This window comes from Mauremys mutica, chromosome 11 (genome assembly GCF_020497125.1).
Source record: "Mauremys mutica isolate MM-2020 ecotype Southern chromosome 11, ASM2049712v1, whole genome shotgun sequence".
Lineage (NCBI taxonomy): Eukaryota > Metazoa > Chordata > Testudines > Geoemydidae > Mauremys > Mauremys mutica.
The window spans coordinates 69,708,084-69,731,232 of NC_059082.1; the positions used below are offsets into that span (position 1 = coordinate 69,708,084).

The 23,149-nt window shown below is 45.2% G+C and overlaps 1 protein-coding gene and 1 long non-coding RNA gene across 3 annotated transcripts in view; one reads left to right on the forward strand and one right to left on the reverse strand.

Moving 5' to 3' along the window:
• Positions 1-23,149, forward strand: part of LOC123343914 — a 152,997-nt gene that overhangs the window by 95,162 nt on the left and 34,686 nt on the right. For both annotated transcript variants that reach the window (XR_006572402.1, XR_006572401.1), the window contains exons 2-3: positions 3,082-3,149; positions 8,889-9,024. This is a non-coding gene — a long non-coding RNA (uncharacterized LOC123343914). The remainder of the gene's footprint in view (positions 1-3,081; positions 3,150-8,888; positions 9,025-23,149) is intronic.
• Positions 737-23,050, reverse strand: GPR139 (G protein-coupled receptor 139). Its single transcript, XM_044979462.1, has 2 exons — positions 22,930-23,050; positions 737-1,671 (listed from the first exon to the last, which is right to left on the reverse strand). The coding sequence occupies exons 1-2, from the start codon at positions 23,048-23,050 to the stop codon at positions 737-739; spliced, it is 1,056 nt and encodes a 351-aa protein (XP_044835397.1).

The following is a 23,149-nucleotide window of genomic DNA, read 5'->3' on the forward strand; positions in this document are numbered from 1 at the left end:
CTGGAGAAATATTCTACTTTTGTTCTTGGCTGAAGAAACCTCTTTCCCCCTCCCTTCAAACTCCTCTCCTCTGGCCTCTATCTTAGATAAAACAACTTAAAGCATATAAATATTGGCAGCTAGCAGGATTGCTTTTCATGCCAAGGCTATAAAAGGTGAAATATCCATCCTTGAGCCTTGAGTTCAAGCCTGGAGTTCAAGTGAGCCTGGAAGGGCTTGTCACAGTTCAAATGTCTTACAGATTGTTCACTGCAGAAAGTCCTCAATAGCAGGGACTGCGTGTTAGAAATGACACATCGTTTTAGGCAAGTGCACGCAGTGCAAATGATACCTTCCGCAGTACATAAAGCATTCACTTTGTCAATAGTGAAGACAACTAGATGGTCACAGAAGTTCTTTTATGGTTGCAATTAAACACCTTCGGCGTGGCTTTTCCCCCAACAACTGTACTGCACCAATGCTTGCACATGGACACATGATAGTAATTGAACATCAAGACTCGTACTCCAAAGCATATTCAAAATGCTATGTAACAGGAAAGAGGCATTTTGCCTTCTCATTCCGACTCCCAAAATGAAGTACTCCCATTCTCTGCTAACAGTCTGATCTGCCTTTAGTCTGTCAGGGAAATGAAATCAACTGACCACTTTTAAAAATGGCCATGTCAGCAGTTTACATTCTGGAGATGTAACCGCTTGAAAAGAAGATGCATCCAGAGACACTAACAATTCTCCTTTCATGGTGATATTTTTATAGGTTTTCCATTTTTATCATACTGGTAAACAAGCATTTTGATGCAGTGAGAATTGGCAGGGGAAATCCAAGGGCTGCTAGTTATTGAAAAGTTATGGTTTGTATAGAACTGAACTGGTTGTTTCTGACACCTAAAGAAAGCCTTTAGTGTCGCAGCTGCCATTGTGCGAAATCTCTTGCTAATGAAACAGTAGAGGAAGAAATTAATTGCAGTGTTCAACAGTGCCAGCATATTGGCAATATCCGACACAATATGTACCAACCAAGTGTTGTTTAAAGGTGATACATAGAGGTGATACAGTATCATGATTATTCTTGGTGCCCAAAGTATGGCAAAAATAGAAGTTATAGTAAACAAAATGGCTGTCGTTTTCCCTGTGGAATATCCTCTCAGTCGGAAATTGCATTTTCGTCTGAGCTTGTACACAATGATTGAATTCAGAATGAAGAAAATGGAACATGGTACCAAGTAAACGGTAAAACAGTGGATCCAGATAAGGACATGATGTATAGATGTGCTTATGTAGTCTTCAATCCAAATATTGGGCCACCAGTAATAGGGAATGCTGGTCAAAAAGCAGGTGATATAAACACACACAATGACTTTTCGAGTACGAGCGGGGTAGGAGACTGTGTGATATTTAAGCGGATGACATACTGCTATGTACCTATCAATTGTTAATGGCACGGTAATCCAAATGGACGTATGTATGGAAGAAAATTCCAATACCTCAATTATTTTGTCAAGTATCTGAGGCATATGCTTATTCAAGATGAAGTCCTCCAGCAAAAAGTCAACAAAGACAATGAAAAAAAGTACCAGTATGTCAGCAGCAGCTAGTGCTAAAAGATAGTTGTACGAGGACTTCTGCCTGCGAACCACCAGCTGCGATAGGATAATGACTGTCAGGATGTTTGCTGTGGAGACAGAAAAGTTCAGTTAGTTTCACAGGAGGTAGAGTTAGCCTTATTTCAATGTTTGATTGAGCTGTAGCTACATTTCAGGCATGCTGTAGCAGAACTATCTTCATTAAAGTTCAAGAAATCAACGAGTGAACTCCTATGTTGGCTGTGCCTAATTCAGTCTAGTCAGCCTGTCAACTCAGTCCAGCCCTGTACCACTGTGTTTAGCCAGGTTTAGCTGTTCTGTTTAGAAGAGGCAGTAACTGTTTGGAGTTGGTAAAAATATTCTGTTCAAAAATTTTTTTGATGAAAAATGTGTCCCCCCCACTTTTTTTACAAAAATATATTTTTGGTGTGGAAAAATATAAATTTTTTTCAAAAATTTGTTGTGTGTTTTTCTTTTTTACTAAAAAAAAACACCCTTTTTTGGTTTGGTTTCAAGTTTGTTCCCCTCCCCCCTTTTGATTTCCTTTTCTTTTCCCCAGCCTTTTCCTCTCCCTTTTCAGTGACAGAAAGGAAAAAAATAAGGTATAAAAGGGACTCTGTATGTGTATGTGTATGTGTATGTGTGTGAAACCTAGGGTAAAGGATTGGAAATCAAACTGCCCTTGATAGGTCATCTTAATTTGATCATTTTAGGGCTCAATCCTGTGAAGTGCTCAGTATCTCCTGAGAAATGAGTTCCTTCAATTCTCACTTGAGCAGGGTGAGGCACTCAGAACCATGCCTGAGGCTCTCAGCACTTCACAGGCTTTTTCTATCACAATAGATTTGCTAGCTCTTCATTCAGGATCCATATCGACCTTAATGCTACCAGATCCATCTGCTCCCCAAACAGTTCCTTGCTTAGCCAGAGATAGTCCTTAAGAATACATCTCTGACCGTGATCTGTTGTATGCTACTGGAGTATCTGTTGCTGCTACTGGAGTATTCCTGAGCCATTAAGGGGAAAAATGCAGTCCAAATTAAACCTTTATACTTGAGTAAAACTCTTTGAATTATGTATGATTTGACTCAACACCACTGAAGAAATCCCGTACACTTCCTCTTTGGCTCAGATGGGATTTTGCCTGCAGCCCCATGGCCACTGTCCAGTATGCCCATCACACAATCTATGCCTAAAAGAAGGGTTACATGCTGCTAAAATAGCACAGCAATAAGTTGCCAACATATCACAGAGCTTACATTACATTAGGTCCAATTGTGCAGTCTTGTCTCAGGCAAAACTCCTATTGCTACCATTGGCATTTTCATCAGAGTAAGGTATGCTAGATTGGTCCCATCCAAAGATTGATTAAATTGGCTAGAGTGGCCATAGTAGTGCTTAAACAAAGATGGAGATTTGGTTTACTGACAGTATGGCTTGCCAAATATTTGTGTTTGACATTTTCATAAGTGCTGTAATTACCTCTCCCTCTTCTACAGATTGCTCTCCCAAGGCAAATCAAGAAAAATTATGAGGACTTCTTGAAATCAGAAAGAACAGAAATTATGTAAGTAAAAGTAATGATGCCCATATACGGGTGTCCTAAAACTGAAACGAAAATGCATATTATTTAACTATCACTCGGCAATTACAACAACTCTTGACTTTAGAAGGCCTCCCGAGCCTGCTTTCTCAAAGCAGGTTTTTAGCTACTGGAGAAAAGGGTCACACAAATGAATATGACAGGAGTAACCACCATCAACATCTCCATTCTGGAATTAACCAAAATTCAAGAGAATGATTAAAATCACATCCTGGAACAGAGCAAACTCTTGTAGAATGGCTAAACCAAACAGTACATGATCAAGGTGTCAGAACCATATATATGAAATGTAAAGTAGAACCTTGCCCAGAATATTATTTTAAGACTCTCTTTCAAATTAGTTTTTCTGTCATTAAGGACTATATCAGGCCTGACTCTCCTTCTCTGTTACACCAATCTTACATGGGTGTAACTCCATTGATATCAATTTAGAGCAGCATCAGGGGGCTGTGGTAGGCAGAGTGCTCCATTTCCTTGTTTTTCAAGAAAACCTTGGTCTCTCAATAGGATCTGCTATGTGGCAATCAGAGATAGATTGAAGAACATACAGTCACGAAAATCCTTGACTCAGGACTGACTGAGAAATTACTGTAGGATTTGGCCAGCCATGTTTCATGGCCTGGCATTTTGTAACTTGAATATACCCAGTGTATGCATCTCCTTTGAGAATACTGTAAACTTGAGTCACCCGTAGCCTGCTGCAGTGAGGGAGGCTGTGTCTGTGAGGCAATTTGCCCTTGCCAGAGGTTCTGGTAGGAATTTCATAAGAGCTTCAACAATGAAGCTAGATATGCACATCTTCCAGGTTCCCTCACCTTGCTTCCCCCCCATCTGTTCCTCCTGCCTGCTTTGTGGGAGGTGTTGATTAGTTCTAGGCCCCCACAGTTGAATGGATTAACAGGCAGCTTCTGCCTCTGTGCTCCTCCATCACCAAGGCCAGCAGTACCGGTGTATACCCAGGTGCCAGCTAGCTTTGCCCTCTGAGCTGGATTAGAAAATTGATCTGACAAAGTACAGGGAAGTGCTATCCAATTTTTCTGCAAGGGTTACAGTGTCTTGTATTGGAAAAACTTTCCTTGGAATCACATTAGTGGTTTTGCTGGCTGGGTGATATGAAATACAATAATATCATTTACTTAGTGAGAACAGATATAAACACCATTACTGAGGTTCAGCAGAAAACTGCCAGCATGATAATGCCTCAGCAGAGAGTTCAGGAATAGCCTTCATTGCTCTGTACAGTATGGAGAGAGGCATAGGAGACTTCATGAGACTTATTCATTTGTAGTCACTTTGTCCATCTCCCTGGCAATGTAGAATTCTTCTCTGTGGTATTCCTGAGCCCTCTCCAGGACTAGTGCTTGGTGAAACTGGGGAGAATGCTGTTCAGCCAGTGGACCATACCATAATGACAATAATATATTGCCCTCTGCAATTGTCATGGTGGTTCCCAGATATCTGCTCTTTTTGCTGTATCTTGACAGGTCACTTTTATGCATTCTAGTGGTGATAAAGATTAAAAAAACCTCATCCTCCACGATAGCATGTGCAGAGACCCGATTGCTGGATCTGTTAGGGGTGGTGAGCACATGAGTGAATTCAGGTTGGCTTGACTTAGACACTGTGGTGCATGTTTCTTGCTGGACATTTTTTGGCTACTTGTGGATAAGATCATTCATAGAATCATAGAATATTAGCGTTGGAAGAGACCTCGGGAGGGCCAATCCCCTGCTCAAAGCAGGACCAACACCAACTAAATCATCCCAGCCAGGGCTTTGTCAAGCCAGGCCTTAAGGAAGGAGATTCCACCACCTCCTTAGGTAACCCATTCCAGTGCTTCACCACCCTCCTAGTGAAATAGTGTTTCCAGTGATTTGGAATGGTTTGGTCACTGCTGTGGGAGCTGATTAGGGGGTGACAAATGTGAGTTTAGGCTGGCGTTGCTCACTGCAGTGCAGGACTTTGGCTTTCCTAACATCTATCAGAGACCCAAGGATGGAGGCTGCAAGAGATGAGACTAGTGGGTTGGGGCGGAGCAACTGTTCAATGTATCCCCTTCAATAGAGGGAATCTATCTGCCTCTTACCCTAACAATATATTATCTGGGGGTCTCTAGTATCCAGGTAGCAACAGTGTCCAGGAGAGCTTTGTTCCTTCTTGCATAGCTGTTCCGTACACCGCAGTTATCCAAACTGGAATAATGCAGTGCACTCAATAGGGAGCTGCACCCAAACATCATTCAGAAACCTCATCTACGGCAGCACATGGCTGCCTGCTTACTCAGCCAGGCTTTATGCAAGGAGACAATTTCATCTGTCCTCCAAAGTCTGCTTGACTTTGTGTGTTTCAATGTGCAATTCAGAGCATTGGCATTGACCTCTACAGCCCTATGTGTTTGGGGTTCTAGGCATCTAAGATCTCTGTCAGGGAAAAGCCTGAAGTGAGAGATGGTCCTTGGTTGCCTTTACTTCTGGTATTAAATCCCACGTGGACTTTATAGTAAGGGATTGTCTACACGAACACTTAGTTTGCTGCAAGCTGGGTGTAAATCTACCCTAAACTAGCCTGCTGATCACTAAATGTCTGTGAGGACCCTGCTGCTGCACACTAAAAGTTCCCTGATGCATTTTGATCTACTCCTGTTCCACACCCCAGTTGCCATCAACTAAATATTGGTGTAAACAAGCTCTAAATAAAAACTCCTCCAAGCTCTGCTTACCATGTTAAAGGTGATCCTTTCTTAAAGTGATCCTATAAAGCCTGAGCACAGCAGGTTTAGGAGAGAATTTCAGCAACAAATATTGCGTTCAGTCCTTGTTGGGGTGCAAAAGGGGGTAGGGTCTGGGCCCAAGGAGTTCAGTGCACAAGGATTGTGCAGTGCAAAGCTAGCACCACTGGGACCTTGACAGATATGGAGGGAGTAGAGGAGTGCACATCTGGTCAGGTGCACAAGCAGTTAGATTCTGTACCCTCGGAGAAGATTGTGCAGTGCTCATCCTCTCTCCTGCTCCCCCAGGGTTCTGGGTGATGAGGGCGTTTGTCAGGCACCTTGTCTCCTGGAGCGCTTTCTGTACCTTCCCCAAGTGTTGTCTGTGCCTGAAAAGCTCAATATATCCTTTAGTTTCCTTGCTTTTGTGGATTATAGTCATACCTCAAATATTATTTGTCTTTATGGGGGAATTATAGAAATACTTCAATTGCCTATTATCACAGCTTGTGAGCTTAAAGAATAGCAGTTGAGTGTCTCTAAGCAGGAAACAGAAACAATCGTTACTTTTGAGGAATATATTCTGTACATAACAAACAGACTCTGCATGCAGTGAAATTTCCTTTATATTTTAGGTGGATAGCAGGGTTATGCCACTGTGTGGTTTGGTAGTTCAGTATCATAAACTAGCTAAATAAAGTTACTATGGCTGTTGCTTACTGGGTGACAAACAATCCATAAGGTCATATAAGGGTAAGGTTGCCAGGTGTCCGGTTTTTGACTGGAACGCCCAGCCAAAAAGGGACCCCAAGTGCTGGCTCTACAGCTCCTATTGGCTTGGAACTGTGGCCAATGGGAACTGCAGGGGCGGCGCCTGCGGAAGGAGCAGTGTGCAGAGCCGCCTGGCCACACCTCCACTTAGGAGCCAGAGGGAGGACATGCTGCTGCTTCCGGGAGCTGCCTGAGGTAAGCACCGTCCAGACCCGTGACCCCTCCTGCGCCCCAACCCCTTGATCCCAGCCCAGAGCACCTTCCTACACCCCAACTGCCTCATCCCCAGCCCCACTCCAGAATCTGCACCCTCAGCTGAGCCCTCACACCCCCCACACCCCAACCCCTTGCCTCAGCCCAGAGCCCTCCTCCCACACTCCGAACCCCTAATTTCTGGACCACCCCAGAACCCATACCCCCAGCCCAGAGCCCTCACCCCTCTTGCATCCCAACCTACTGCTTCAGCCCAGAGCCTCCTCCTGCACCCTGAACTCCTCATTTCTGGCCCCACCCCAGAGTCCACACCCCCAGCCGCAGCCCACACCCCTTCCCGCATCCCAACCCCCTGAGCCACTCTGGTGAAAATGAGCGAGTGAGTGAGTGTGGGGAGAGCGAGCAACAGAGGGAGGTGGGATGGAGTGAGCGGGTGGGGGACTTGGAGAAGGGGCAGGGCAAGGGTGTTTGGTATTGTGCGAGTAGAAAGTTGGCAACCCTATATAAGGGATGCCTTTTACTGAATAAGATTGTCGCTAAAGAGAGAGAAAGTGTGTGTGTGTGTGTGTGTAAAATTATCCTGTAGGTCAAATATTACAACTTCCTGCATTTCACATGAAGATATTGTTGTACAATTTTAAATGTAATCTCATTTTTTTTAACTTTTCAAATAATGATTTCCTTTCACTATATTGACAGGCCCTTTATATATGAAAAGAAATCCTGAATATTTAAATTCAAAGTACTAGAAAATATACAACGAGGAACAAAGATACTTGATAGGGCTAGATGATGTATTATAAAACAGTAGACATTAAAAACTAGACATTTACCGTTCTCAGTAGTTAAATGTTAGTGTGATTGCCAGTACAGAATCAAATGGCAACATTTACCACATTTGAGATTACCATAGCTTTTATCTTCTACTTTGTAAGGACACTGGTTTTCAACCTGTGGTCTGCAGACCCCCTGGGGGTCTACAGACTATGTCTAAGGCTGGCCCCGTGAATGTGGACTCAGAAATTCGAATTAGTGTATTTAGTATGGATACACAAATTCGACTTCATAAGGTCGAATCCACAAATTCGAACTAAGTTGATTCAAAATAGTCTTGTAGTGTAGACAAGGCCTAAGATTTCTAAAGGGATCTGCACTTCCATTCAAAATTTGTTGTGGTCCACAAATGAAAAAAGGTTGAAAACCACTGGTATGGAGATCTCAGTGACGACTGAGTCATAACTATTGCCAAGGGGTGACTTTTGCTATTGACTATAAAGGAGAAGCCATTTTGAAAAATAAATACACCTCTACCTCGATATAACGCTGTCCTTGGGAGCCAAAAAATCTTACCGCGTTATAGGTGAAACCACGTTATATCGAACTTGCTTTGATCCACCGGAGTGCGCAGCCTCGCCCCCCCGGAGCACTGCTTTACCGCGTTATATCTGAATTCGTGTTATATCGGGTCACGTTACATTGAGGTAGAGGTGTATTGTGGTAAACATTCATTTATTAATAGTGCCTACTGTAGCAGGCTAGAATTTTTGTTTAATTTACATGTCCAAGAACAACTTGGATCGAATTTATCAAAGAAGATAAGGTAGCCCCAATATTTTCTATAAATTCAGTGCTACAGTGTAAATGATGATCTGCCCTAAAGCAATATGGGCCCAATTCAAACCTAATATAAGTGGTAGCAACTTCAGTGAACTTATGCCTGCTTAGGGGAGCAAAATTTGCCGTTGTCTCTCAATATGGTGGTTTGTGGTGAAGAGCTTTGTTAAACAGGGCTTGCCAGGTGACCCACTCATGTGATACTTTAAGGCTGCAACTGATATAGCGCATCTTCCTTCCTTTTCCTCAGAGGATACCTGTGAGAAGTGATTTAAAAGGCTGATTTATTTATTGTCATATTGTCTGGGAACCAAAGAATGGGACATGCTCACCCACGCATCCCTGCGGGGAAAGACAAATCAAGTGAAACCATTTCTGTGTCTCTCATCTCTCACCAGGCACAATGGCAAAGAGTCATTCTGCAGCGCAAGCAATAGTGGGAGGTGGCAAAGTCCAGAGCAGAACTGCAGGGAGGATGTGAAGAAGGTCGACGTTGAAGGAGAAGCAGGGCAGCACAAAGGCTACAGTATAATTGTATGTGGTAGGGCTCCTCAAGAAAAGGCTCTAATGTGATTCATCCTTAAAAATCCTGGGTCGTTGACTGATCATCCCCTCGGATTGGAGGGTGAAAATGAAACTGGAAATAGAAAAGACTTACTAGGCTGCCTGGGGAAAATACTACCCTATTATTCAGCTGCTCAGGTCACTCCAAACTCCACTCTATGTAGGTGAAACTGAATTAGTGACTGAAGACATGCACTTAAAAAATCCTGGGTGCGCTGATTGATCAATGCCTCAGACTTGAGTCAGACCAATGAAAACTGGCCTTCCGCCTCCTTTTCCTGGTACATGGTACTGATTAGCCATTGCACCTTGCTCTGGTGAAGAGCTCTATGTATTCTGTACCCTTCCCAAAGTGTAGTACTGGATGTTACTGGCTGGTCAGAACCAGAGGGAGAGTTTAACAAAATAGAAGGTTTTGTGAGCAAATGATCCATTTCTTCAGCTCTTCAAGGGCATTTACTAGGTAACTGTGTTGAGGGCCACTGGCCAGTATTTATTTTCAGCCTAGTCAGCCAGTCAGCGCACCCAGGGTTTTTAAGTGCAGGTCTATACGGTAATTTGTCTGGCAGACAGTGAGTAATTCATTTCACTTGCACAACATGGGCTTTTGGGTTTTCCTAGGCTGCTGGACTAGGATTTTTTGTAGCCTGACTGATGGAGCAGACCTAATGGTACAACTCTAGGACTAATACACTGCACTGAAGGGAAGGTGTGTGTGATATAGTACAGGCCTTATTTTCCTCGGACTTACCACATCTTAATTCTCATCAGTCTGAGGCGTTTTAGGCCCCTGTGTTAACGCACCTGATCTGTTGTGGGCTGGATTGTAGCTTTTTATGCCATGGCCCTAAGCAGGGGGCAGTGGGGAGCATCACCTTAAGGCTGTACTCAGGCAGGCACAATCTCTCCAAGGCTGCTCTTTGTGCATGCAGGGTGAACGTTCTGCTCCATCCTTGCCTCCTCCCTGTCCATGGGATCCACAGAGCACAGGAAGTGCAAGGAATGCACAGGAGCCACTCAGAATCTAGGCCCGCGTGTGTACGTCCGTACCTCTATAGATGTGTACATGTATACAGTGTGAGTGCATCTTTTTATGTGTATGTTATAATAGACAGCATGGGCAGTGGATATAATAGGCACAACTGTCCCTGCCACCCGACACCTGGGCTGTGGTGCCCCCCCACTCCCGCCTCCTCCCCTCCCTGCTCTGACCCTGACCCGAGGCTCCCAGAACTTGCTGCTGCTGCCTGGGGTGAATCTTCCTCCTCTCCTCTCCTCTCCTCTCCCACATCCCCATGCCCCCTTGGAGGTCCCCACAGCTGCTGGCCAGGTCTCTCCTCACTCCCTGCGGTGTGCGGGGTGTGTGTGTGTGAGAGAGAGAGAATGCGAGTGGGGAGTCAGTGGCAGACATGAGGAGGCAAGCGGAGGTGATCCATGAGTAAGGGCAGGTCTACACTACAGCTGGGATCGACGCTCTGAGATCGATCCACCAGCAGTCGATTTAGCGTGTCTGTACTCTACCCCCGACCAGAAGAGTAAGGTAAGTCGACAGGAGAGTTTCTCCCATCGACCCCCCGTGGTGTAGACCCCTTGGTAACTCAACCTAAGGTACGTTGACTCCAGCTACGTTATTCACGTAGCTGGCGTTGCGTAGTAGCATAGGTCGACTTAACGCAGTAGTGTAGACATAACCAAACTTTACACAGTGAAAAAGCCTTGCAGAGATCACTGAAACTGTTAAAGAGCCATTGAAGTGGTAATGAAGCCATTTAACAGGTATTTGCCAATGCCCAGGAAGCCTTTGGCCACATTCAGCTGGCTTTTATATTGTAGGAAAATGTGTTATTGGGGTTAAAAACAGTTTCCAAATGACGATCCCTCCATTATTCTTTGTACCCAGAAGAAGTAACTGCTAACCTGGCTCAAGGAGGAGCTGACATAGCCAGTGAGTTTATTTCTTGATCTAGTCATTTTATTCAAATCCAGTTTAAGTAAACCAGTCTGGCAGGGAATTCTGTATAAGAAAGGTGACTAAACTACTGCCTAAATGCAGACTGTCACTGACAAGCACTTTCTCAAAAGGAGAAATTAGGCTTCAGATTGGCACAGGTAGCCTGGCTTTTCGTCTCTCTGTATACACCATACACAGAACTCCCTGCCATGCAGAGGAGAATCTATCTGACAATTGAGCCTGTTCAGTTCCCTTGGGGAATGTTATTAATGCTTTAAGGTGAAAAGCGGAGAGGGTGTCACGGAGGGAGGGGGAGACAGCAGCAGGGTGAGGAGGCGAGCCAGCTGCACAGCAGGTGGTGGTGGGGGTCTTGTGGCAGGAGAGGAAAGGGTCTGGCGGGGGTGAGGAGGCAAGCAGCAGGTGGGCGGGGGAGGAGGTGAGCAGAGGGGGGGATTTTGGGGTGTGTGTGTGAAAAGGTAAGTGGCAAGTCAGCGGTGGGTGGGGTAAGGCCTGGGGCACAGCAAGGGTGGAGTGTGAGTGGGGCTGTGGGCGGAAGAAGCAGGACAAGGAGCTTGCCTCCCCCAGGGGAAGTTTCACCCACTGCCCATGATAGACAGGGAGATAAAACACTACACCTAAGTCTCCATCTCCTTCCCTCACCTACTGGCAGTATTGTGAAGAAGGCTGCACTGTAGTAACACGGGTACTGGTCCTACAAGATCCTATGTGCCCTCCGCTCCCACTGAAGCCTGATTCGCTTCTCACTTGCATCGGTTTTATGCTACTGCAGCTCCATCGACTTCAGTGGAGTTACTCCTGATTTACACTGGAGTAAGTGACAGGAGAATCAGGCCCAATGACTTCAGTTGCAATTGAGGGCACATTAGTACTCAGGGAGGTGCTCAGCACCTCAGAGGATCAGGCCCATTATTACAGTTGACCACACTGAAAAAGCTCAAAGCAGGTTTCAGAAACACTTTTAGGTTTTGGGGAGGGCAGAGGTTAAGAAAATATTTATTTTTAAATCTGTAACAATAAGCACCTTCCTCATTATGCACCTCACCAATACCTCGCAAATTATATTTGTGTCCATTATTCTAATGAGCTGGGTTTTAATGTATCTTAAAAGCAAGCACACAAAAGTGGAAGGAAATGAGCCTCATAGGTGTACTGTCCTCAAGCATTTTTATGGTCTCTGATCAAAACTGAAATAGACTGGATGGTGATACACCACTTCTCCAGTTATAACTGCAATGCAGAAGTGCTTTGGGGGACAATGGCAGGGAGCACTTTAAGGCATGTAAACAAGTGTATGGGGGGAGTGTAAACAATTCCCAAACTCAGCTTCTCAAGATCTGGGCTGCTGTCTTCCTACCAGAGTGGTATGGTTCCCTAATGGAAACCTGTATTAAATGAAGACAAAGAATGCTTAACAAAATAGTGCCAAGAATATACCAGGGTTTTAGTTTTTGGTTCAAAATATTTGGGCAAGTCACTTTGGGCAAAGGCAGACCTAAATTTTCAAAAGTGATTCTAGATGCCTCAAATTTTGGCTGCCCAATTTGAGGTGACTTAAAGGGGCTTGGTTTTCAAAGGTGGGTTCTTGGTGCTAGTCTGGAGATCGAGCTGCCCTTAAGGTGTCTCAAGCTGAGCAGTCAAAATTGAGACACAAAATCATTAGACTCTTTTGAAAATTTAGTCTGGATACTCCACAATCATTTGTACTAAAACAAACATTTGTGGAGTCTCACCACTTGCAAGTCCAAACATGCTAGCTCCCGCAAATTAATTGGCAATCAATTAATTAATTTGAGTGGAACTCAAGTTTTTTAAAAGATCCCCACCCCTCTAAAGGAAACATACCCTTAGTTACCAGATTGAGTTGTCTTTTACCAAGGAGGGAGAAGAAGTTAAACAGGTATTATCTGAGGGGCTCAGGTGTGTTAGGCGGGCCCCATGCAGTGCTGAACAATTCTGGTGAAGCAAACTATAAATAACACTTTATTTTAGAGGCCCCTGCTTGATGCTGACATAGATGTGTGACTCCTTTGGGTCTCCCTAAATATTGCTAGTCCCAGGCTTTCAGCATGGCTTCTGCTTTGTTCTCTATTGTCTCCTCTGAACAGTCCCACCTGCTCTATAAGCAGAGTAGGACGTAGCCGGATGGGATTAATGAAAATGATATGGTGCTGTCCTAAAGATGCTCTATCTACATTCCCCTCCATCCAGGTCACCATTAGAGAGGCAGACACAACACACCCTGAATTTGGACATTTGACTATTTTATTCATGTACTGATTCAGGGGAAGGAGACTGATAGAGGGCAGGGGCACTGCAGGGTCCCCAGTAGACAAGGGGTTAACTCCAGCTTCACTTTCCCCTTCTCTTGCGGGAGAAAATGACTGTGGGTAGGGAGGGGCTTTGTGCCAGGTGCTGAATGCAGGGTGAACTCCAGGTTGAGGAATCTTCCTGTTCTGTTTCTTTTGCATTGGGTAAGTTGTTTTGATTTATGTTGTGAAGGACATGCTCCTGCTGACTTAGTTCTGCTGAGTCACGCCCCCTATTTTCTTGAGGCGAGCGGAAAGAAAAGAGGAGAGGGAGCATTAAAAAGCTGAGCGGTAGATGGGTGGGGGAAGGAGCAGAGGATAGCAGGACTGTGTGATAAGTATACCTAATGTTTTTCAAAGATCCTCCGCTCCTAGAACAGCACCTGGGGGCTCTGCAAATATTTGCCTGCTCAACATGAAAATTGACTCTGCTTTATATTTTGTACCACTGTCATTTCCAGGAAAAACCTCTGCTCGAGTGTTTCTTCCCAGATAAACAAATTTTAGTAATTTCCCCTCCACACGTCTTCGTATTTTGCAGCCTGCTAAGCTTTCCATGTATTGCACATTGTCTCAGCACAAACACCATTGCTTCCCACTCAATCCTTGACCTGGCAAAAAAACACACAATACCCCTTCTTTTCATATGTCCCGAAATTTGCAGTTGTGTTCTGTACTGTACTACATCTGATCCACAATGACGTCCCTTCTGAAATAACATGGATGCTGCCTTTCATTCCAGTGACCTTGTATTCCAACTGGGGACAGTTGAGCAGACACTTCCCCAGACATATTGAGCAGACTAAAGGTCTCTAATACACACTCCTTCCTGTCACCCTTTTTTTGTGCAGGATGATTGCTATGGATCTATTTTTTTCTCAGCATCCATCATTCTTTAAAAAACAGACAATCATTTTGCCATTTAAAGTAACTCATTTCAAGTGCTTATGCAGCTGTTCTGTCAGTCTCTATGCACTAGCCCTACCTAATGTAGTATAACATCTCTCAGCATCTCTTTGTTGGCTAAGCTACCGGATCAGTCACTTACTCTTACACTGTCTTAGTCTCATATCAGTCACAAGTGCTGCCAAATCAACTCTCTGCCCCTGCTTAAACAGGGTGCCATACACACACTTTGGGCCCCATCCAGTGCTCATTAAAGTCAATGGAAAGATTCCCGTTGACTAAAATGGGTGCTGGAGGATTTAGTGCCCATTTATTGTGTGAACTCCATTTAATGAACAATGGTTCAACTGAGTTCTTTCTTCCAGTTTGGAACACAGCATATATCCATTTCCACATTTGCATTTGCAAATCTTCCTGTAGTATTACTGTTTTGCAGTTACGTTGATATGATTTCTGTCTTGCCCACATACTGAGGGTCTAACTGATTACCATATTGGGTCAGATTGGCAGAGACCCTAGGGTTTTTTTGCCTTCCTTTGCAGTATGGGGCATGGATCACTTCCAGAATTCTCTGTAACTTGCAATCTTTAAACCAGGATTTGAAGACTTCACTAACTCAGCCAGAGGTTAGGGGCCTATTTGAAGAATACAGTGCGAAAACACTGCTAAGGTTCTGTGGCCTGAATTGTGCAGGAGTTCAGACTAGATCAGCAGTTCTCAAACTGTGGGTCGTGACCCCATTTTAATGGAGCCACCAGGGCTGGCATTAGACTGGCTTGAAGCCGGGGCCAAAGCTGAAGCCTGAGCCTCCCCACCCAGGCCCAAAGCCTGAGCCCCACCACCTGGGGCTCAGGCTTCAGCTTCAGCCCTGAGAATCGGGACTTAGGTTATAGCTCCCTGCCCGGGGATGAAGCCCTTGGGCTTTGCCCCCCCCCCTCCTCCTTGAAGTGGTGGGGCTCAGGCTTTGGTTTTGCCTTCCACCCCCAGAGCAACGGGGCTCGGGTGGGCTCAGGCTTTGGTCCCCCCTTCTAGGGTTGTGCAGTAATTTTTGTTGTCAGACGGGGGTCATGGTGCAATGAAGTTTGAGAACCCCTAGACTAGATGATCACGATGGTCCCTTCTCACCTTAAAATCTATGAGTCTATTACAGAGGTGGGCAAACTATGGCCCGCGGGCCAGATGTGGCCCACGGGAACGTCCTGCCTGGCCTTTGAGCTCCCAGCCGGGGAGGCTAACCCCCGGCCCCTCCCGCACTGTCCCCTTCCCCCACAGCCTCAGCTCGCCGTGCCGCCAGCGCTCTGGGCAGCGGGGCTGCGAGCTCCTGCTGGGCAGTGTGGCTGGCTCTGGCCAGGCAGCGCGGCTGCCAGTCATGGTGCTCTGAGCGGCATGGTAAGGGGGCAGGGAGTGGGGGGGTTGGATAAGAGACAGGGGGGCAGTCAGCGGACAGGGAGCAGGGGGCAGTTGGATAGGCATGGGAGTCCCGGGGGGCCTGTCAGGGGGCAGGGTGTGGATAGGGGTCGGGGCAGTCCTGAGCAGGGGGGGTTGGATAGAGGGTGGGGTCCTGGGAGGTAGTTAGGGGTAGGGGGTCCCGGGAGGGGGCGGTCAGGGGACAAGGAGCAGGGGGGGTTGGATGGGTCAGAGGTTCTGAGGGGGGCAGTCAGGGGGCAGGAAGTGGGAGGGGGCAGATGCGGGCGGGGACCAGGCTGTTTGGAAGGCACAGCCTCCCCTACCCAGCCCCCCCATACAGTTTCAGAACCCCTATGTGGCCTTCAGGCCAAAAAGTTTGCCCACCCCTGGTCTATAAGATACAAAAGCATCCAATGCACTTTACTCAGTTGCCTGGAAACAGGAATACTATGTGGTGATTGCTGAATAACATGCAATGGAGTTTGCATGTCCCTCCTACTTCTAGCGGCCAGCAAACATTGGCTGTTCTCTGAGATTTTCTGTGTCTGAAGAGGATTTAATTTACCAGATGCAGAGAATCCAGAATGGATGGGGCAAATTTGTCCTCATGGTTCAAACACACTTTTTAAGGACTATGCTAAACAGACATCTACCCATTGCTCACTTCAGTATTTACTGTGTATTCCATGTGAATGACACGGACAAAACGACAACCTCCTTGTGTGCTCTCCCCCCGCCCACGCCATGGGCACTATGCTGCCTGTCATGCTAACTGTGTCGCACCCTTTAGCATTTAGGTAGGTAAAAAACGACACCAGTCTAAGTCTCCTCTCTCCATTCCAGAAGTGTATTGCAAGGAAGGCTACGCTATAAAGACATTGAGCTTGATCCCTCCAGGTGCTAGGTGCCCTCAACTCCCATTGAAATCATTGGGCCTGATTTGCCTCTCATTATACTAGTTAAGATCCCTCCCGTTCTCTTTTTTTTTTTTTTTTACACCACATCATAAGATTTCTTGTGCTCATCTTCAAGCCCCTGGACAGCTCTTCCCTTTGTGATGTGTGCACCCCTCCTACATCATCCCTTCCCTTCTCTACTTGGCCAATGCCAGTAGCCTTGACTGCAAGCAGACTTCAAACGGTTGCAGCAACCCAGACGTTCTCTGACAAATAGGTCTTGCTGCCTCCTGCATGAAGTCTATGTTTTGCTTACGGATGCAAAAACATCTTTATCCTGAGACTAAAGGTCGGAATCTATCAAACCTGGGTACTACTTGTATTGCTATATGGGTCAGAAACCTGGACCCGCTTACAGGCAAACTTGCAGCAGCTCAAGGCATTCCATATGCACTGTCAGCACCAAATCCTGAGCATAAAGTGGTTTGACTTTTTGCGAAATGTCACAATCTCACAAAGATCTGGCCTTCCTTCACTCATGCATTATATTCAAAAGCAGTATTGCATGTTCTTTGGCCAGGTTGCCAGGATGGGCCAACATACAACAAGCACACCATGCTCTCAAACTCTCCATCGACACACACAAGGGTGCACGCCCTGACCATACCTGGCGCTGCCCCAGAGATTTGTGGATTTGAAGGATTGAGCCCTATCTGGGAACTTCACTACACAACACCTCATTTAACACCATCAACTGTGGTCACTGTGGCCGGTGCAATGGCCCTTAGGAGAGTATGATATTTGATGATGAACAGCCTTGACAGACTACCCGATTTCTCCTCCTACAATCATCTCTGTTCCCTCTTTCATGCAGCCCCCTCTGCATAGATAACCCTCACTGAACTGGCCTGTCAGACTGTTCCCCTCTCCTCCTTCAAATTCCTCCTAGAAATCAGCCAACTGATAATGGATAGGCTATTGGGTGGTGGCCGTAGCTGATTTGCGTGCGTTTAATTTTTTTTAATGTATTGTATCCTTTTCCCCGATCCTTCAGCTGTTGCTTGTTTTATTAGATTATAGGTGCTTCCAGACAGGGATACTGGCTGCTCTTTGTGCATGGACATTGGGCTTAGTGCATTGTGTGTATCGGAAGGATGAATAATAATGGCATACCACTTCAGTCTGTCACTCTAAAAACGTGGAACATCCTTAGCTCCCTGTGTCTCTTATGCACCAAAGTCAAAGCATCTCACTACAGGTTCACCATTTTGGAATTGCTCCATCTGCAAAGCATGTCCAAAGCCGCTTCCTGAGTTAGAAAGGCCCCATTTTGCAGTCTAATCCATGTATATTGTTTGAGCAGTGAACCCAAAAAGCATGTAGATCTGGAGAAATGAATGTGCAGACTTCGTTTCGGAAAGCAGCCAGTCCAGGATGGCCGTTTCCACGGGAGTCTGCATAACCCTGCTCTTTGTCCCAGGATGCTGTAACACTGCTGGACAGGTCCTTTGAAGGTACCTTTAACAGATGTGCTCTACTTAGAGGAGGTAATTGAAACTTAGCACAGTCTATCCCTAGTAGCTACTCAATGTAAGCAATGGTACATTCTGGAGCTCAGTGGTGTTATTGGATATCTTGCACATAACAGGGCCAAATTTTGCTCACGTTCTCAGTGTAAACGAGAGTAGCAATTGCAGCATACACTCCAAATCACACTCTACCACTGGAGAAGGGGAAAGCTTACACACAGATAAGGGGAATGCTGTTGCTGCTGCCTTCTCCACTCTAGCTGTGGTCCTGTATACGACCAATAGGAATAGGTGATTGCATCTAACCCTACCATGCTGTTGCTGTACTCTCCAATGAAGCAGAAATTGGAGTCATCGCCAAACAGCCTCAAGAGATAGTGCTGATTTGTGCCTGACTCTCCTAGCAGTGTTCTGGGGGCATTTGGCATATCAGGTGTCTTTAGTTGCAGCTGCCTTGTCTAGCTCTCTTACTAGAGAAGAGACTAGTTTGGTAGCTTGGTTGTTCTTTGTTTCTTCACCCATCAGCCCCAATTCTGACTGATTCAAAGCAATTCTTCCCTCTCCTTTCTGCCCCATACACCTGACGCCTCTTCTCTACTGATGTTTTCTAGCTTCCCTCACCGCCTCTTAGGCTCTCACACCAAATCGAGAAAAAATTCCATTAGCCCCCACCCCTGCAGCCCTCACTAAACCCACCAGCCAACCAAAGAGAAACTCTAGAAACCGTCCCCTTACCCACAGAAAACACTAACCACGGCAACAACATTGTAGGGGGACTGTCCCTTTAAACCACTGCACTTTCTAGCCATTGAACTACTGAAATACCTACATTTCCAGCAGCCTTTGTGCACTCTGCTCTTACCAGATACACATTTTCTTTCTTTTTGCATTGAGAGGCTGCATTCTTCAGCTCAAGGGCATGATTCTGTAGTCTTGCTCCTGTCACAGGGACTAATTACTCACATGAGAAGATGTTACCCAGTGCAAATGAGGGTCTGTAACATCTATCTCCAAGTGAATAGCCCACAAAAGTATACTGCAGGAAGCATAACTTAACCTTCAGCCATCCATGTTTAGACAGGTTTCCTCTTCCCTCAGGGCTCATCTGTGCCTCTAAGGCACAAAATCTGCATTTGGGTGGTGTGGAACCACCCTGCATTGGGGTACCTCCAGGAGGGACGGCTCTCTGGCATACAGGAGCAGCACATCTGTTGCCATACCTCTTTATGGGGGTGCACCATAGCTCATTCCTCCTAGTGTGCCAGTTACTCTCCACAGGCCAATCGGAGGGAGTGACAGTATGGTGAGGTCATGTCCCTGTTCTCCCTCCCTCTTTGGTGCTCTCCATGCCTCTAGAAGGATAGGGAGGGAACAATCCCTCTGCTGTCCTGACAGCAGGGGCAGCAATTATGCCTGGCCCATACAAGTGAGGGAATAGGGCTTCTTGCACCCTCACTGCACGCTGTGTGCATCCATGTTGCACAATGCAGCTTCCATACAAAGCCGTTGAGTTGAAGAAATTTCCTTTTTATAGTAGGACAAAAAATCCAAACAATAATAAAATGATTTTATCACACCTTTAAAAACAGCGGCGAAGAGTTAACCTTTTGCATTTCAACGAGGTATTGCACAGACACTATGTCTGTGTGTGAGGCCAGGACCTAGATCTTCCTCTCTTTCAAGTTCTCAGAATTACAAAAAAATCCAGGGAACCTCAGGGTCTTTATCATTTAGACAAGGAGACTCAAATACCCCTACAATATTTTGTAAAAGCAGCAGTTTTCAATACCAGAATGAAATCCATGAATTTCTTATGCACTCAGCATGCCGTATATGTACAGTTCTCTTGAATGTTAATGCCAGTATTATCCTCAGATAACATACACTGAATAACGTAAGCCAAATGTATCCCTCATACAACTCCTCTGAACTCACTGGAGTTACATCCAGCATCATTTTGGCTCATAGTATCAAGCTGTTTTTTGGTTGTTGTTTTTTTACTATTGTCAGTGCCATTTCTCCTAACCAAATGTATGTATGTTCCAGGAAAAATTCACATCACCCTTGCTAATTTATGTCATGCACCAACTCTAACTGTACATTCCTGGGTGGATCATGGTAGGTTCGTAATTAGAATGTATTATACATCTGCAGTTGTGTAAGTATAGGCAGAACATTCATTAATGGATTTCCTAGTGTCTGCATGAAGGATCTTCCCAATTTCAGGTAGACGTAGCACCTCATTGCTTCCTAATATCCTACTACTCATATATTCTTAAGGTGGTCTTGGTCACTTCCTATTGGGCAGGTGTCAGTATCAGAGTCCACAATGGCATCATTGATGACTGGCATGGCCCAGAGGCCAAGCATGGAAACTGTATCTTTTCTCCCCAGCTGGTGGGGTCCCTTCAAGTCAGGGCTGAGGCACAGCATGGCTGCACACTGGAGAGGCATGCCTGTGCTTTACATGCTTTGTGGCTAAATACAGGACTTAACTTTCCAGTTCTCTTAACAATTTGCCAGGCATCAAAATTTAATTATAGAGGAGAAAAAAAGGCACACTGAATATCAATTCATGTGCTGGGTACCAATTTCATATGTACTGTAGCCACTGTTCAGACCCAGGGCTCTCACTGTGTGATTCAAAAATTTTTATGAACTAATGGCTTTAAGAATAATTTTCTAAACAAACGCAGCTAAAGTGAAAAAAAGCATTTAGAAATCAGTTAACATCTTATCAGTGCTGCTTGCCATTTACAAGATGTTTTAAATACACCCGTGTATGTATATAACTATATATTGCATTATCAAAAATATTGATTCTTCTTGAAAAAAAATGTTCTAACATTTCCCTCTATTCTTGCTTGTCAAGAGGAATCATTATTAAAGACATTTTTAAATAGTTTTTAAACCATGGGTTTTCTCTGGATGTAGTGCAGTCTTGGATACTGAAGCCCTTTGTTTAGCCATAGAACTGGTATAGCATGGACTGTATTCCCTACCAAGATGTCTGAGTGTTGACCTGACGTGACCACTTCTAGGAGTGAGAAAGTTCAGTCTCCACAGCTTACTCAGTGCTTGTCCTGTGCTGGGACAAACATACCAATCCGAATCAATTGTGGCAGAGGTGGGTTTTGTGCTGTCTAGTGGCAGTGCAGGCTCCAGGTATACTGACACTCTAGAGGCAGACTGGTCTACCTTTCCTGGTTAACAAGGAGCCCCTCCTCTCTTTCCCTTCTCCTGTTGTCACTTGTCTCATCTTTCCCCTTTTTCTGTGGGAGAACTTGTTTTCTGGCTAGCCAGCCTCTGGTGTATATTCTTGGGATGAGCTTTTGATGCTCACACTTGCACTCATAGGAAATCAGTGGAGTACTGCCATTGACTTCAGTGGGTGAGAGATCAGACCCCTGGAGCAGTGGGTTATGTGGGTCTGACTAGATTCTTTAACCTGCTACCCAGGCTATAGGGATGGGCTCCTGGAGCATGCTGGTTTTCTAGCTGACCAGCTATTTTCTGCAGTGGAATCCTGTGGAGTCACAGTTCCTTGCTCACGTGGAATCTGAGATACCTTGTTCCTAAAGCTACCCTTGTCCACTGGGAGCTGGTCTGAGATAAGCCAGCAGCAATCTGACAGTAACAATTTTTGATTACTCCTCACGTGGACAGGCAACATACAGGTACATGACTTCATGTCTCAGTGCCAATCTCCTGAACCGTCCAGTCCTCAATACCATTTTACTTGAAATGGCCAAATTAATTATTTTGGAAACTTGATTAAGAACTGAGATGATGTAAGTCAGGTTCTGAACCAGAGAGCACTTGTACAGGTGCATTATAAGCAACTGGAACTGTTTTCTAACCCCTCCATCTCCCCACTCATTAAAGAGAAGAAGACAGACCCTTCATTAAAGAGAAGAGAAAAAACATTACCTATACGTGTAAAATCCATGTCCTAATAAGTATATCATAAGAAATCTCATGTTAATCTACATAATTTAATAAAACAAGCTTCCCATGTATTTAAAAATTAAAAGTTCCACATCCATCACATACTACAACATTTAACTTTAATTAGAAATTCACTACCTCTTTTTTTAAAGATAATGCCTGGAGTTTTTCTAAAGTTTTAGCAACAATGTTAGGAAGAGACTGTTATTTGTCTAGACAGAGAGGTTTGCCTAATGACCAGAAATACCACCCAAAAGCAGAATTATTGTCTTGTAGATTTGGATCTGTAAAGATTCCTGTCCTTAATATAAATGTAGTCACAGCACAACACTGCCTTGCTCCTCTACACACACATTTATCTGTGAGAATATGTACCGTTTTACTGTACCATGAAAGTGAGCCAATAAGAAAGTACTCCTGTATTGCAAACAACCAAAGTCTCTTAACATCAGAATTTTCTTGGAGTTCTGTGCAGTAGCTGGACCTTAGACATGTCATTAAAAAAAAAAAAGGATCTCAGTGAACATACACTGCAAACGGGACTTGATTTTGGATGAGTCTTTTTCTAACCGTTGACCTATAACTATATGCACATGCAACACTCGCCCCCCTCTCCCACAACTGTCCTCCAGCGTAAGTGGCTCCAAGAGTGTTTGCTTTTTATTCTAAAATGATTTGGAGACAGAATAATTCCGCTCCATCCCTCGGAGTCTTTCCTTAAAGACTAAAAACTTTCTCCACTTGCTGGTTGAGTTCAGATGTCAGGAGAAGTTGATTGCTCCTACACAAAAGGTCGCGGCTCTGCTTTTAAAATATACCGAGGCAAACCTCATCTCTTAAGGGCGATCCTCTGGGGCCAGGCGGGGCCTTTGGGGGTGTCGCTGGAGAGCCGGGCAGAGGGTGGCACTCACCTGGCAGCCCGAGGCAGAGCAGCAAGCTGTAGTATATGACAGGTACGTATCCCAAGCCACAGCCATACTTGTGGTGAGCCAGGAGGGAGCCGTTGTGGACGTGGATGTGATTGTACTCCATTGAGTTGTCCTTCTCCTGCAGCTGGTCCGTCAGCACATGGAGGGGCAGCGATGCTCAGCCTCCTCTCGCCCAGCATCAGCGACTGTCTCTCTTCCGCGC

Bases quoted from the DNA above. Each gene is read 5' to 3' on its own strand.
- GPR139 (XM_044979462.1), bottom strand. From the start codon at position 23,050: ATGGAGTACAATCACATCCACGTCCACAACGGCTCCCTCCTGGCTCAC. The intron at 1,672-22,929 runs GTGAGTGCCACC...CTGTCTCCACAG, and splicing joins GCTCTGCCTCGGGCTGCCAG to CAAACATCCTGACAGTCATT.